This window comes from Chelonoidis abingdonii, chromosome 20, assembly GCF_003597395.2.
Source record: "Chelonoidis abingdonii isolate Lonesome George chromosome 20, CheloAbing_2.0, whole genome shotgun sequence".
NCBI classification, from domain to species: Eukaryota; Metazoa; Chordata; order Testudines; family Testudinidae; genus Chelonoidis; species Chelonoidis abingdonii.
Genome location: NC_133788.1, coordinates 20751538 through 20765958, shown reverse-complemented (window position 1 = coordinate 20765958; position 14421 = coordinate 20751538). Strand labels below are relative to the sequence as shown.

General features: G+C 52.8%; 1 protein-coding gene across 4 annotated transcripts in view; it reads left to right on the top strand.

Moving 5' to 3' along the window:
- LOC116827732 (notchless protein homolog 1) overlaps positions 1 to 10956 on the top strand; it is a 30119-nt gene extending 19163 nt beyond the window's left edge. For 2 of the 4 annotated variants that reach the window (XM_075074093.1, XM_032785524.2), the window contains 12 exons: positions 49 to 192; positions 773 to 990; positions 1206 to 1285; positions 1918 to 1994; positions 4580 to 4677; positions 6007 to 6199; positions 7053 to 7188; positions 7576 to 7622; positions 7832 to 8034; positions 8355 to 8514; positions 8710 to 8780; positions 9701 to 10956. In XM_075074093.1, coding sequence (XP_074930194.1) covers positions 49 to 192; positions 773 to 990; positions 1206 to 1285; positions 1918 to 1994; positions 4580 to 4677; positions 6007 to 6199; positions 7053 to 7188; positions 7576 to 7622; positions 7832 to 8034; positions 8355 to 8514; positions 8710 to 8780; positions 9701 to 9713 — 1440 coding nt within the window. In that variant the 3' untranslated portion in view covers positions 9714 to 10956. Of the gene's footprint in view, positions 1 to 48; positions 193 to 772; positions 991 to 1205; positions 1286 to 1917; positions 1995 to 4579; positions 4678 to 6006; positions 6200 to 7052; positions 7189 to 7575; positions 7623 to 7831; positions 8035 to 8354; positions 8515 to 8709; positions 8781 to 9700 lie in introns of those variants that run through there. The other 2 variants (XM_032785515.2, XM_075074094.1) reach the window with 2 other exon arrangements.
- Positions 10957 to 14421: the final 3465 nt, after the last annotated feature.

Below are 14421 nucleotides of genomic sequence, written 5' to 3'. Positions count from 1 at the left end.
CTGCGCCTGGTGTGGGGCTGAACCCCTGATGCAGGAATGTGCTTGCAGGTTGCCACGATGCAAGGGGACGTGAAGAGGCTGCTGATCCTGTTCAAAGATGAGGCTGGCGAGATCCTGGGGTCCCCCTTTGACGTGCCTGTCGATATTACACCCGAGAAGCTGCAGCTAGTCTGCAATGCGCTGCTCCAGAAGGTACTTCCCAAGGGGCCTCTGTGTGCCCCCCACTGCTCTAATGGGGGTGCAGCAAACTGCCGGTATCCACAGGCTTCATCCCAGCCCCATCTGGGGAGTGGGATTGCACAGAGGGGTGGGGCTTTTCTCGGTATTGGGATGCTTAGAACCACTCCTGCTGGGCCAAGGCCAGGGCTCCCAGTCATACAGTTGTGGGAAAGCGAGAGATGAGCAATGGGATGGCTGCTGCCACACCCATGGCTCTGCTCCTCCTGGCTGTATAGACGCCATTCGTAGCACTGCTGGGCCTGCCCTGCCAGTGACTCTGTCCCCAGGACTCCCCGGATGCTGAGGGATTGGCACAGAGGAGTGTGTATGTGTCTGTCTGTCTTTCCTATCCACCCCAGGGCAGATTTGTCAACCACTGCCTCAGTTCTGAGTTAGTGCATCTCCCCAGCCTGGTGCTGCCCTGGGAAGGAGTAACGGGAAACACACGGGGTCTCAAACTGTTTTCCTGGGGTGAGGGGAGAACAGGAGGGCTGTATGAGCCAGTCCTGCTGAAATCTGCCCCTGGCTAGTGCCTCTGCATCTTGTCATGCAGGAGGAGCCGCTACCCTTGGCCTTCTATGTCCACGATGCTGAAATCATCACGTCGCTGGAGAAGACCCTGGCAGGGCAGGTGGTAGAGACAGAGAGAGTCCTCGACATCATCTACCAGCCCCAGGCTGTGTTCAAAGTGCGGGCGGTGACGCGATGCACCAGCTCTTTGGAGGGGCACACCGAGGCTGTCATCTCCGTAGCCTTCAGCCCCACTGGAAAGTAAGGGGGGGCGGCAGGAGGGCTGGGGATTGCCGAGTGAGGAGACAGGACAGCGCCGAATGACTGGGCCGGCTGGGGAACAGGGCTGCTGAAGGTTATAAGCCCCTGGTACCGGGTAGACAGGCTACATAGTGGGAAGAGGGGAATGGACCGAGAAGGAGCCTTGGCTCCACCTGCCACCTTGAGCCCAGACAACCTCTTCCTCACCATCTCAGGTACCTGGCGAGCGGCTCCGGTGACACCACTGTGCGCTTCTGGGACCTCAGCACAGAGACGCCACACTTCACAGCCAAAGGTGGGTGCAGCGGGCAAAGGGGGACTCCATGGGGTGTTCTGAGTCTGTGCCCACCCCTCCCGATAGCCTTGCCAGGCAACAGAGCGTGGCCCCTGGGTTCCCTGAGTTGCTCATGCTCCAGAGGGTAGCGGTGGCTCTGTTGCAATGTTGATGAATTCACCGGGCCGCCCCAGGCGGTGCTCCCTCCCCCAAGCCTTCACTGACGTCGGCTTCCCTTTGTGGGGAGGCTGCTGATCTGGGCCCGTTGCAGTGACTTGCCTCCCCCTCTCGGTTCCCCCATGTGTGCAGCGCGATCCCGTTCCTGGGCACTTTGCATATGGAGTCGGGGCATTGGGCCTGGTGCTGGCTCGGTATGAGGGGCACATCACTGAGTGAGCACTGCACATGTTGTGCAAGCTGCCTCAATTCCTGGGCCCGGCTGTTCCCCTCCTGGGACGTCTCTGCAAGTGCCCAGGGCACGGCTCAACAAGAAGAGCAGCTGCTCACTATGAACCAGCAAGGCGCAGGAAGTCAGGCTGGAAGGAGTGCAGGGGAGACCTGCCCCCCCACCCCGACCACAGCTGCCCCTTGAAGACAGGGCCACCTCCAGGCTGTGGGGCTCTGCTCACCCCTGCACTCTCTCCTGTCCGCAGGTCACAGGCACTGGGTCCTCAGTATCGCCTGGTCTCCCAATGGCAGGAAGCTCGCCTCAGGGTGCAAAAACAGTCAGGTACGTGTTGGCTTCAGCTCAGCGAGGGGCCGGATTCCTCTGTGTGGGGCCAGGCCTAGGAGATCTACCCCAGAGACATCTCATGGAGAGCTCTGTTCCTCTCTGGGGGAGCCCTCACACCCCCATCGATGGCCTGAAACCAGACAAGGCTAGCACCAGCCTCCCGGGCGATGAGTCTGCCCCTCTGACAGCCGTGGAAGGAGTAACGCGGCTGGGGCTTTGTTCAAACCCGAGGATTGAACTAGAGAGCAGGAATCCCTGCCAGCTGGAGGGAAATTGGGTGTGGCTGGATTATGATTGATGCGTCCGGTTGCTTCTGTGATAGTCGTCGCGACCAGGCCTATGGAACACACCTGGACTTCAGCTACTCCCCCAGGCGTTCCCACGAGGCGCTCAGAGGCACATCCCCAGGCAGGAGATCTTCAGTCTGCTGGGGTTCATTGACAGGGGTTTGCAAAGATCCCTTTGTGCAGCCCTGGTTGGTTGTTGGATGCATTGTATCCTGTGCTGCCCCCTGCAGGCAGTTCTCCATGCTGCATGGTTGGGAGACCAGCTCCTGGACATTCCCTCTGTCTAGCTGCGGGGTCAGTACAGACTGTAGGGGCTGGGCCTTTGGCTGGCACCTGCAGAGCAGTGAATCTCTCTGGAGCCTGATGGCGGGTGCCTTGCTGGCATCACGCCCTCGCCAGTGCAGCTGCTGATGCAGCCTCGGTCCTGCTGTGGATTCTGGTGTTTGTTGTGAACGACAGCAGCGTCTAAAGGCCCTGGCTGAGATCAGGGCCTCACTGCAATAGAGGCTGGAGAGACCCAGGCAGACCCTGCCCCAAAGTAGGCAGGAAAGGGAAGCAGGCCCAGAGACAGGTGGTTTGCCTGAGGTCACTGGCAGAGCTGGGGGTAGAACCCAGGGCTCCAGAATCCCAGTCCAGTGCCCTGCGCACTGGGCCATGCTGAGCAGGGCTTTGCTGCAGGCGAAGTGCCATCAGTCTCCAGGGTGGGGGCGGGTGTTTAAACCCTGCAAGCAGCAGTGGCATTGAATCCTCACCTGCACCCATCAGAGCCAATTCTCCGCTTAGTGCTCTCTGGGGCTTGTTCTCTTTGTGTCACTGGCTCAGCCTCTCCCCGGCAAGCCCCCAGGGGAGAACAGATCGCAGGGAATATTCAGTGCTTACACTCCCGTCTCTGAGCCTGGGAGCTGAGTGAGCAGCATTGAAGCATGGCTGCTTCCCACAGACCGGACATACTCCTGTGCTGCTCTTGCTGCGTTGGAGACCCCATGGCTTGGTCGGGGGCTTGTATTCTGGCAGAAGCACAGGACAGCCCATGCTGTACCTTTAAGGGTTAGCTCCTTGTTTGGGAGGCTGCTTGCTTGCTGGGAACGGGCCCTGGGGAGGTAGCTCTTGACTTAGAGAGCCGCAGTGGGACCTGCTTGTTACCACTACAGAGAGGTTTTGTTATGTCAGAACCCCAGGCTCAGCTGTCCCTGCTCCTTCAGGGCGCAGGGCCAGCCAGGCACCCTCCTGGGGTCTTCTCTCCTCACTGTAGCAAGCTGGGCCTGACTGTGGGTAGCCATTCTGAGCGGCCATGCGGGATGGTGGTGTGGTTGAGACGTGGGCCTAGGACTGAGGCTTCTGGCGCCAGCTTTCCTGCAGCCTCCCTGTGTGATCTTGGGCAAGTCCCTTCATCTCACCAGGCCTCAGTTTCCCTTCTGTAAAATGAGGATGATAATCCTTCCTTTCTCTCTCAGGTCTCTTGCTGTGTGTTTATACAGCACCTAGCATGACAAGGCTCCGGTCTCAGCTGGGACCTCTAGGCACTGCTGGAGCGCTGCTAACAGTAACGACTCCTAGCCCAACCACCGATGTGCTTGGGGAAATGACAACCTCATTCCTTTGCCTCTGCTCTGAGTCAGCTGGGAGCGAACCGCTGCTAAGAAGAGGGGGACTGACTTCCCCTGGGATTGGTTTAGAGACATGAGAGCAGAGGAGCCTGAGCTGCCTGGCCTGCTGTCAGCCTGGAGATGGCCCATTTATACCATTAACTCTTCGTTAACTTGGTGCCAAGCATCTGCAGTTCGGTGCCACTCAGGAGGCAGTTCTGGTTTAAACTAACCCTGTGAGCTGTTCTGCTCCAGTTCCTGGCCTCCCTTGGGCAGATGATTAATGCCTCAGCTCCTTGGAGGCGCATTTATTCAGAGATCAAGAAAAACCCAACAAAAAGCCAGCGCGTATCCCGCCTGCAGAGTCCGATGATAACCACCATTTAGCACGTTCTGGCTCTTCCAGCGCTCGGCAAGCGTTCGCTAACCTGCTGGCACCGAGTGTGGACAGCTTGAGCAGGCATGCGAAAAGAGCTGGATAATTTGATGACTGGTGGTTTTGCAGCAGTGTGGGCTAAGATGGGGGTGAACAAAATCTCCTGCCTCAGGGTTCACCTGGTGGCTGCCGAGGTCAGGATAGGAATCCATTCTTCATCCCCCTGTCTGTGCCAAAGCACTGGACTGGAAGGGCAAATGGAGCTGGACTTTTCCTGGGATGCACATTGGGTGGTTTCTGTGATCTAGCTGCCTAGCTTGCTCTGTTGTACAGATATTTCTCTGGGACCCAGACACAGGGAATCAGATTGGCAGGGTACTCGTCGGACACTCCAGATGGATCACGTGGCTGTGTTGGGAACCACTCCACATGTAAGTGACCTTCTGGCCTGCCTCCTTGCTTTGCCAGCGAGGAGAGGCCTGCCCCTTGCCTTGGTGGTGGGAGAATAAGTGTGTACAGAGTGAGGCTGAAAAGCAGCCAGTGAATTGGGAGCCAGGAGACCCAGGCTCTAGTCCCAGCTCTGCCCCCAACCTGTGATGCACCCTTGGGCTTGGCATGGCTCTCTTGTGCTTCAGTTTCCCCTACTGTATAATGGGGATAGTGAAGCCAGCTCTCCTTTCTAATGAGCTTTGAAATGGATGGATAAAAGGCTAGAGTAAGTTTCAGTAGCCTTTGCTTTATGTTTTCAAAGCACTGTGCAAATGTTACCCCAGCCTCCGGGGGGTGAGGCTGTGCTACCTCCATCTTACATGGGGGAGAGTGCAGGGAGCTGGGAGTGGGTTACCCAGAGCTGCGCAGAGAGTTGTAGTTAGAGCTGGGATTAGCACCTGGGTGTTCCTGGCTCCCAGTCCTGTGTCCCAATCACTAGCCCACTGTTCTCCCAAGCAGATTCCCCCAGTGGAAGAGGCCCCTAGGGAAAGGTGGCTGGGGGGTGGCTAAGACTGCGAGCGTCTCCCTGTGTCGGTTCCCTGGAGTGTAACAAGCAGCCAGATGTGCTCTTCCCCAGCACACCTCAGCAAGAGTGCAAAGGGGGAAAGCTGCAGTACACACGGTGTGTCTGCCTCATGCACCCAGCCCACGCTGACTGCTCCACCTGCAGCCCCAGCTGTCTCTGCCATCTGGTTAATTTCTCCTGCAGGCTGATTAACTGCACAAGCTCTCCATCCCCTCCATCTGATAAAGCTCCACCTCAGAGAGAGGTGGGGGGAGCTGTAGACGATGATCCAAGAGGTTATGAACATTAAAAATAACTCCCATGGAGCAGAGCCCTGCAAATTGAATTCCCCAGTAGGAAATCCGAGTGATTTGGAAACAATTAACTGGATTAACAAAAACTGGTTATAAAAGGAGGCGGGGGGGATGGGGAGGAGGTCGAGGATCCTGCCTGTGCTCTGAAGAACTCAGGATCTCTGTCTCCAGCCAGCCAGGCTCCTTGCTCCATTCCTGCAGAGAGGGATGAGCATCATTTCCACTGCCTTGCACTCCAGGCTCTGCCAGTCCTCTCCTTGATTGGGCGCGTGCAGTGGCTGTGTTTCAGGCTTGGTGCCAGCTGTTAACCTGCCTGCCCCTTCTTAGCATGAGAGTGGAGGGTTGCCTTTCTGTAAGGTTGCTCTTAACTGATACAGACTCAATCGATGCGTGGGAAGAGCTGGCCAGATTTGCTGTCCTGCGCCTTCACTGGCTTCCAATTTTCCTTCTAGAAATCCCGAGTGCCGCTACTTGGCCAGTGCCTCCAAGGACTGCAGCATCCGCATCTGGGACACCGTCACAGGCCGGTGCGATAAGATCCTCACCGGGCACACACAGTCGGTCACGTGCGTGAAGTGGGGTGGAGACGGCCTGCTCTTCTCCTCCTCCCAGGACAGAACCATCAAGGTCTGGAGAGGCCAGGATGTAAGTGCGGCAGTCTGGCGTGGGTCAGCTTCGACGCCAGGGGCCTGGGCAGGGAGGTAGCGCAAATAAAATGATGCATCAAACCTTAATTGTTCCTAAATGCTGGAAATAACCATGTTGTCGCCCATCCTGGCCCTGCATTGTCTCGTGGCTTTAGCTGCATGTGCTTGCTTGCTTTCTGGGCTGAGGCAGGATGTGCCGCCCATGGCTCAGCAGCACCCCCCTCTGGCGGATTTAAGGAACTGTGATGATTGTTTCCAGTTGGAATCTTGTCTGCTCCTGGGCCAAAGGAATTGGGTGGTTGTGTGGGGTGCTGTAGAAATGGAAACTCCCCTGGATAAATGACAGCTCGGCAGCAGTGGGTTTGGTGCCGCTTGCTGGCAGGAGGGGGAGTGTGTTTTTCCTGTGGGTTGTGATGCTTGGTAACGTAAACTGGAGCCATCAGCAAGGAGAATGCAGAACTGGCCACCCTTGACTTCATGTCTTAGGCCCTGTCCGTCAGGAATGACGTTGAGAGACAGCACGGCCTTGACTGAAGGTAGGGCTGAGAGCCAGGAGTTCCTTTGTTCTGATCTTGGTGCTACCCATGGCTGGCTGAAGGTGGGGCTGGCACATCCTCTGGCCTGACTGAAAGTGGGGCTGGGAGCTGGAACATCCCATGGTCTGACCCTCATGCTACCTGTAGATTGAAAGTGGGGCCAGAAGCTGGGATGTCCCATGGTCTGACACCAGCACCTCCCATACCTCCCATAGCTGATTGAAGGTGTAGCCAGGAGGTCCTGTGGCCTAATCCTTGCACTGCTGCTGTCTCCCTGTGAGTCCCTTTCTAAGCAGGTGGTTTTTTTGATTTCAGGGAATTCTCTGCCGCACCCTGCAGGGCCACGGGCACTGGGTGAACACCATGGCTCTGAGCACTGACTACGTTCTCCGCACAGGGGCCTTTGAACCCGCCGAAGCCTCTGTCAACCCGCAAGACATGAGCGGCACTCGTAAGAGCATTAAGTACTTTGCAGGCTGGAGAGGAACTGGGGGAGGAGGTAGCATGGCCAGGTGGGTAGGGCACAGTGCGAAGAGTCAGAAGACCTGGTTTCTATTCTAAGGTCACATGGGGAGCTGGGTTCCCCCCCGTTTCTCTTGTCTAGAAAATAAAACCATGATCACCGCAGATTGGGAATGCTACGCAAGCGCTGCATTTCGTTGTTAAAAGTGTGATCCTCTGAAGAGGACGTTGTGTTAAACCCCTCAAAATGTCCCGTTCAAAATCCTTCTTGAGTCACAAATCTGGAGGGAGAAGATGTCTTAGATCCTGGCTTTAGAGATGTTACACGTTTCCGTTAACCTCCCGATCGCTAATCTCCCTTCTCTCCTGCACACAGTGGCAGAACTTAAAGAGAAGGCGCAGCACAGGTACGACCAAGTCAGGGTAAGTCTCTGTGAAGAAATTCCTCCTCCCCACCCCAGTACCAGGCTTCCTACCATTGTTGCTGACAAAACAATGAATAAATAAATCTACGTGACTGGCTAAAGATTTCCTCCAGTTTATGTCTGCGTCAGGTTTGCGTCTGAGCTTTGAAAGGCTCGGTTTGTGTGAGCCAGGGCTCAGTGCTGGTACTGATTGATTGTTTATCGCAGGGGCAGGGACCGGAAAGGCTAGTGTCTGGATCGGATGACTTCACGCTGTTCCTGTGGGCCCCAGCAGAGGACAAGAAGGCACTGGAGAGAATGACTGGCCACCAGGCATTGATCAACCAAGTGCTCTTTTCCCCAGACACGCGAATAATAGCCAGTGCTTCCTTTGACAAGTCCATCAAGCTCTGGGATGGCAGGACGGGAAAGTAGGTTCTCTCGTTCTATTACAGACGCAATGTTTGCAGTTCACTCCCATGCAGTAACACAGAAGGAAATGCGCCTGTCTCACTGCCATGGCTGAGCCAGGACCTTCCCCTCTGCAGCCTTGCACATGCACACACAGTCGTTACCTTTTGCTTTTGAGGTTGTGCACCTAGTGATTAGAGCAGGGCACTCGGACTCTGAGCTCCTGGTTCCCTGCTGTGCCACTGACTAACTGTGACCTTGGGCATGTCCCTTATATCTCTGATACAGAGCATGTATGTGTGTCTAACAGCCCATCTCCACCCCTTCCCCTCTCTGTCAGATACCTCACCTCCCTGAGAGGGCACGTCTCTGCAGTTTACCAGATTGCCTGGTCTGCGGACAGCCGCCTCCTGGTGAGCGGGAGCAGTGACAGCACGCTGAAGGTGTGGGACGCCAAGACAAGGAAGCTGGCCATTGATCTCCCCGGCCATGCAGACGAGGTAGGATGCCGTTCGCCAAGGGGCTCACACTAACCCGCCTAGAGAGGGGAGAGGGCTCTCAAACGCTGTGGCCACCACCAGTGTCTCTGAACAGCTGGGGAGTGTCTTCTGCCAGGGGCCTGAGGTTCTTCCCTGCCACCGGGGCTGCGTGGCCCTAAAGGAGTGACGGGAGTGCCTCTCTCTTTTTGTTGGTAGGTGTTTGCAGTGGATTGGAGCCCAGATGGACAGCGAGTAGCCAGCGGAGGGAAAGATAAGTGTTTAAGGATGTAAGTATCCCCTGGGGCCTGTCCCCCAAGAAGCAGAGCGTGGTGTCTGTGCACTCTGTGTATATTAACACAGCCTGCAAAGAAATGCACTGAGGGGCACATTCTGTGCACAGAGCCACTGGTCCCACGGTCACCGTCTCACCTCACCCAACAAGTTAGGCTTTTGTTATGATTAGTCTTATAGGAGCACCCAGGAGCCTCACTTGAGTTTGGGGCACCATCACGTGAGGTGCTGCACAAACACAGTAACGGACAGCCCCTTCCCCAAGAGGTTCCAGTCTGAATACAGTCTGGTCTTCGGGTTCTCAGTTAATTCTGCACAGTGAAACCATTTGGCTCTGCTCCTGCCTTTTTGCTGAGCTTGCATCCATTCAGCTCTGATACACCCGCTCGCCGGTGCCTGGGGGCCCTCGCTTGCTGAGCCTCTCATGGCACGGGGAAACCTGACCTGAGCAGAACACCTAGAACACCTTTTTCCCCCTTTGAAAGAGATTTTCCTTTGCAGAAACTGGGCTGTTGGGCCATATTCCAGATTGATGGGCACCCTGTGCCTCGCTACCCCAGCGAGAAGCCCTTTTGCACTCCCCAAGAGGGAGAGCTAGACATGCATGGAAGTCAATATGATCGCAGAATTTAGCCCCATTCTCTGTACCAGCTGTCACTGCTGTGCTAGCAGTTGGCCAATGTTGGGGAAGGGACACCAGAGCAATCAGTCTCAGATCGTCTCTTTCCACCCTTGTTTTCCCCCACAGACCTGTGCATACAGGGATTCCCCAGTGATCCAGTGGCCAGTTAACTGCGCTCACCATATGAATCTTGTGCAAAGTGCCTCACTGTGCCGCTCTGCTGTCTGTGGTGGATGGTGTGAAAACTGGAGCTGGTGCTGTGCTGATGACACCCAATGTCCCTTTCATTTGCAGATGGAGACGATAGGAGCAGTGAAGAGAACCTGCTGGTTCTAACTGGCCCTGTCAGTATGGCCGGGCCTGGCAGCTAACCCGCTCAGCATGGACTGTGGTGTTCTGCCTCTTAAGCACCGTACTAGCTCTCCCTAATTAATTTCTGTGACGGGAGATTAATTCAGATTTAATGCAAACCAAAGAACTTGCCCTTCTGTACCCAGATGACTTTGTCTGCAACCATCAGTACACCTGGACCTCTGCTAGCTCCAATTCAGCCTGGTTTCAGCTGAAACTACTGCAGCCTGTTCTCTCTGGAGGGGAGAGTGAAAAGGGGGTGGGGTCCAGTCATGCTGTTTCCTTTCCTCGCAAATGGAGCCTGCAGGGGCTAAAGCTTTTAGTAGGGACGGAAAAGTACGTCCTTTCCTGACCCCTGGAGAGAGAATGGGAAAAACCATCACACTGTTACCTTGCAAAATTCTACTTGCCCAGTTTGCCAGGGGCAAAGAACTGTTTAATGGGTAAGTAAAAGAGCCTTGGCCGCCTTCATTATTAGGGTGAGGGGAGCAAGGTGGCTTTGCCCCTGGGCTGGGAAACTCTCCCCTTATGTATCATTCACTCTGTTGGCTATAGCCCAACCGCCTTAGTCTAAGGAGCCCCCTTCTGCTTGGCTGTTTGTCCTGAACCAGGGCAGGAGGGAGCAGGCGTGAAATGAAAACTGGTGCAGATGCTGTGTCGAGTTTCCAGATCTCAGTTGTTCTCTGAATTGTGGAGAAGTGGGCGCACGTGCCTGAGTGAATCCGTGATCCTTCCCTGTTCTATACACGTTGCCTAGCTCGGGTGCACTATGCACTGGGAAGGACGGCATATGAGGCTGCTTTTGTGTCTCTTGCATCCTGTTGGAGGTTGTCTGTAGGGTTGAGATTGACTTCAAAGGCGCAGGAGCAGCCTTTAGAAACAATGACAAAACTCCCCGTGACTTCCGTGGTGCAGAATTGGCCCCTTACTGAGTTTATCTAGTGCCTTTCCTTTGTCAGATGGGTGCAGGGAGCTGTGTCACATGTCCTGTTTCAAAATCCAGTGTTGTTCCTAGCCAACGTGTAGTGGGTTTTAAGTTAATGCAGCCCAACACTCTGGGAAGCAGGTGAGCCTGGATTTACCTTTCACTTCCAATGAGGTTTGAGAAGAGTGCAAGTCCAAATATGATTAATAAGGAACAGATAGAATAATGTCGAGTTCTCTGTCACAATTGCAATAAATTTACATTAAAGACCAAAGCACTCGCTCTCTCTCTGGCGCGCCTTTGTTGTGCTTTGTGCTGGATGTTCAGCAAACAGTTGTTTGGGTTCGTTTGGTTTTTTTTTTTTTTTTCAATCGCTGTAGTAAACTTTAGAGTTGTTTCTGGCATGGGAATTGGTGCGCAAGCCTAACATGGTGTGGAGAATGCCAACAACAGGCCTGGAAAGGAAGAGGAAGACAGTCCAGCGATTAGGGCTGTAGCCTCAGACTTAAGAGACATGAGTTCAAATCCCTGATCTGCCACAGGCTTTCCCTCTGATGTTGGGCAAGTCATTTGGGGCTTGTCTACACTGCCACTTATGGTGCTGAAACTTTCCTCACTCAGATGTGTGAACACCCCTCTTCCCCCCTGTCCCCCCCCCGAGCAATGCAAGTTTCAGCGCTGTAAAGTGGCAGTGTAGATAGTGCTGCAGCATTGGGAGCCGTGCTGGGAGCTATTCCCCTCACAGAGGTGGGTTTTTTACAGCTTTGAGAGAGCGCTGCTGCCTCTGTGCCCCCCTGCCCTCTGAAGCACAAATGCCAGAGGTGAGTTCCCCACCTTCCCAGGGGTAGTGGAGCTCAGACTCCCAGCCACACAGTGGCGGGCTCTGGCCATGGGTTCTGGCCGTGTGGCGGCAGATTCCAGCTGCAGACTCTGTCTCCCAGTCGCAGTCCCACACCATCCACCCTATCACCCCGGGCCCATGCTGCCTCCCTACCCACTTCCCTATCTGACCAAGGCTTAACCTGGCTTACCAGGCCTAAGTAAGTCTGCTGTGAAAAGTGATATTTGTATGTTTGTTAATATCACTTTTCACTGCCTCCCAGCTAGCTAGCAAGTCTGCTGCTATGAAAAGTGTTAACAAACACACAAATATCATTTTTCACAGAAGCAGACTGACTAGCTGGCAAATCTTAAAAAACAAACAAAAACAAAAAGGAAAAGAAACAACAACAAAAGACAAAAGAACATGCAAAGCACTTTATTTGTGTTTCTATTCTGTATAGGTCCAGTAAAGAATAGACACAACTATCTGTTACTTGTATTATTGAATCTGGAAAAAAAAACAAAAAACCTACATAAATAAATTACTGTGATTTGGACATGTGCATATTTATTTGTTTTTCCTAAAATAAATTAAATACTTTAGGAACAATTGTCTGGTGGCCGCACTCTGAGGCCACCAAAAAATTTCTTGTGAGAACCCGTGAAATAACCAACCTAGATCTATAGGTAAAGGGGTAATAAGGCCAATATTGCTCAGCTGGGAAGGACTCTGCTGTAGTACATCAGGAGACCCAGAAACGAATGGATCCTGAGGCAGTCTGTGACAGATGCCTGAACAACAGCTATTCCCTACACACGTTGTCCCCAGCCTCCATTCAACGCTGCGTTGCACTTACCTAGGTGAAATATCTACGTCCAAGGAGGCTTTTTCATACAGGTTGTTTCCACCTGTCATAGCATGTGTCTCATTGGTTACTGACAGAAACCAAATCACCGGTGGTGTGGAGAGTGAAGATGCCACAAAGCTGGGTTAGCTAGAGCCGTGGAGCTTCGTAATAGTGCTTATTGGTCCCGCTCAGGCTCATGAAGTGTTGGCATTTGCTGCTTGTGGCTTGCTCCATCCCAGGGCTGCGGGCCTGCATTTGTGAACAGCAAGTCCAAAGCAGAACATTCAGTCATTGCTTGTCATGAGTAGATTCTCTCATTGCCTATTTATTCTTTTACTGATGCCACTCAGAATGTTGTAGTTTTATAGACTCCCTGAGCAGGATAGGTCTCATCCCTGCATGCTGCACTGTCAGAATGGTCTGGGTAATCTAATTTCAGCTGTAGAATGGAAGATAGAGACCAGGATTCATTGTTCCAGAAATTACACAGCCTGTCAGCTCTTCAGAAATGGTAAGCACAACACAAGGTTGGAACAGAAAGTTACTGCTCTCAAATCACTTCCTCTTTTAATATCTCCCACTTTACAAACCAGCTCATCTGGCACATCTTCACCAGATCTTTAGGTAAGAACGCAATAAAGCAGTGTGTGTACATGATATTAATACACTTCCTCTGCTTGCCTCTTCCTGAATTTTAAGGGTGTGCGTCCACCTGCACAAGGGAAGCAACCCATGCTTTGTTGATGTGAAGGTTGTGGTACCAGGCAGGATGGTTCTAAATTGTAGCTAAGAATACTGTCCTTCAGTCGCTCTCCTTAGGAGAAAAACAGCACAAAGGTGAATGAAAAGGAAACTTCCACCAGGCGTATCTATAGCCTTACTTTTAAGATAACTGCTCAGGATGGAGGAGGAAAAACCCAAACAGAGACTTAGCTGTTGTTTAAGGCTTTGTGTGTTCAAAGAAGCTAATCCAACCACCAATTTTTCCAAGGTAGGTTTGTCTCTGGAAAGTACTCAGACAGCCCGTCCTGACTGGGTAGCAGCTGTGTAGTAGGGTTGCCAATTTTGGTTGGACGTATTCCTGGAGGTTTCATTGAATCACATAAGCTGTAATTAAAGATTAATTCCTGGGGACTCCAGGACAATCCTGGAGGGTTGGCAACAGTACAAAAATGCATGTACTGAACTATTTAGGTTTTCAAAAGCCAGTGTTTGTGTAAATGTCAGTATATGTTCCTGTGTTTTCATTCCAGTTTCAGATGAATTATTAATGAAATGTGCCACAAAGGTATGCCTATTGCACAGGTATTTGTGTTCCTTGTCTAACACAAGAATGCTTGTAAGTGTATGCAGCTAACACAGCCCTGCTATTACAAGGATCTCTCGTCAGGCTTTCTGGTATGTAATTATATGCTGCCTCTGTTTACATCACCATTAAACTCCTTACAACTCCCTCATTAAAGCAGTACCTCTTAGCACTGTCCCTGGTTCGTGAGGACTTTGTGATGGGGATGAGGAGGTGCGCTGCTCCTTGGAGGAAAGTTTTGGGGCTACGAGTGAAAGGTCAAGAGTAATTAAGAAGGGGGAAGTGATGTACAATCACTTCTCCCAACCCTGACTCAAACAGAACCTGTACTGCGGGAATTCACAAGCCAGCTGTGTGATGACCTCATCATGACCCTTTAGATCCCATTTAAATGACTCCCTGCTGACATACAGCATCAATGCTCTGGCCTCTTCTCACCAATGCAGAAGGCTCATTTAGTGGTTTATCTGTAATCTTTGTAAAAAACTGCAAAATCCCAATTCCAGGAGCTCAACTCGTTGCTCATTTTTTCCCAGGTTGATAATTTGACTTCCCTGGGGCTGATAGGCTGGGGGGATGTAGAAGTCTTTCAGTGGAGACATTAAAAGCCTAGTGTCTTACCTGCTCTGTGTGGAAGTTAAAGGTCTTCGGATGCTTTTTGTAACAGAGTTTGGGGGTCCTTGGCCCTCTGCTGTTTGTGTGGGGTACTGTTTGCAGGTTGGGTGGTGGCTGGGTGTCAGTGGCACTATAGGGACTTGTTTGT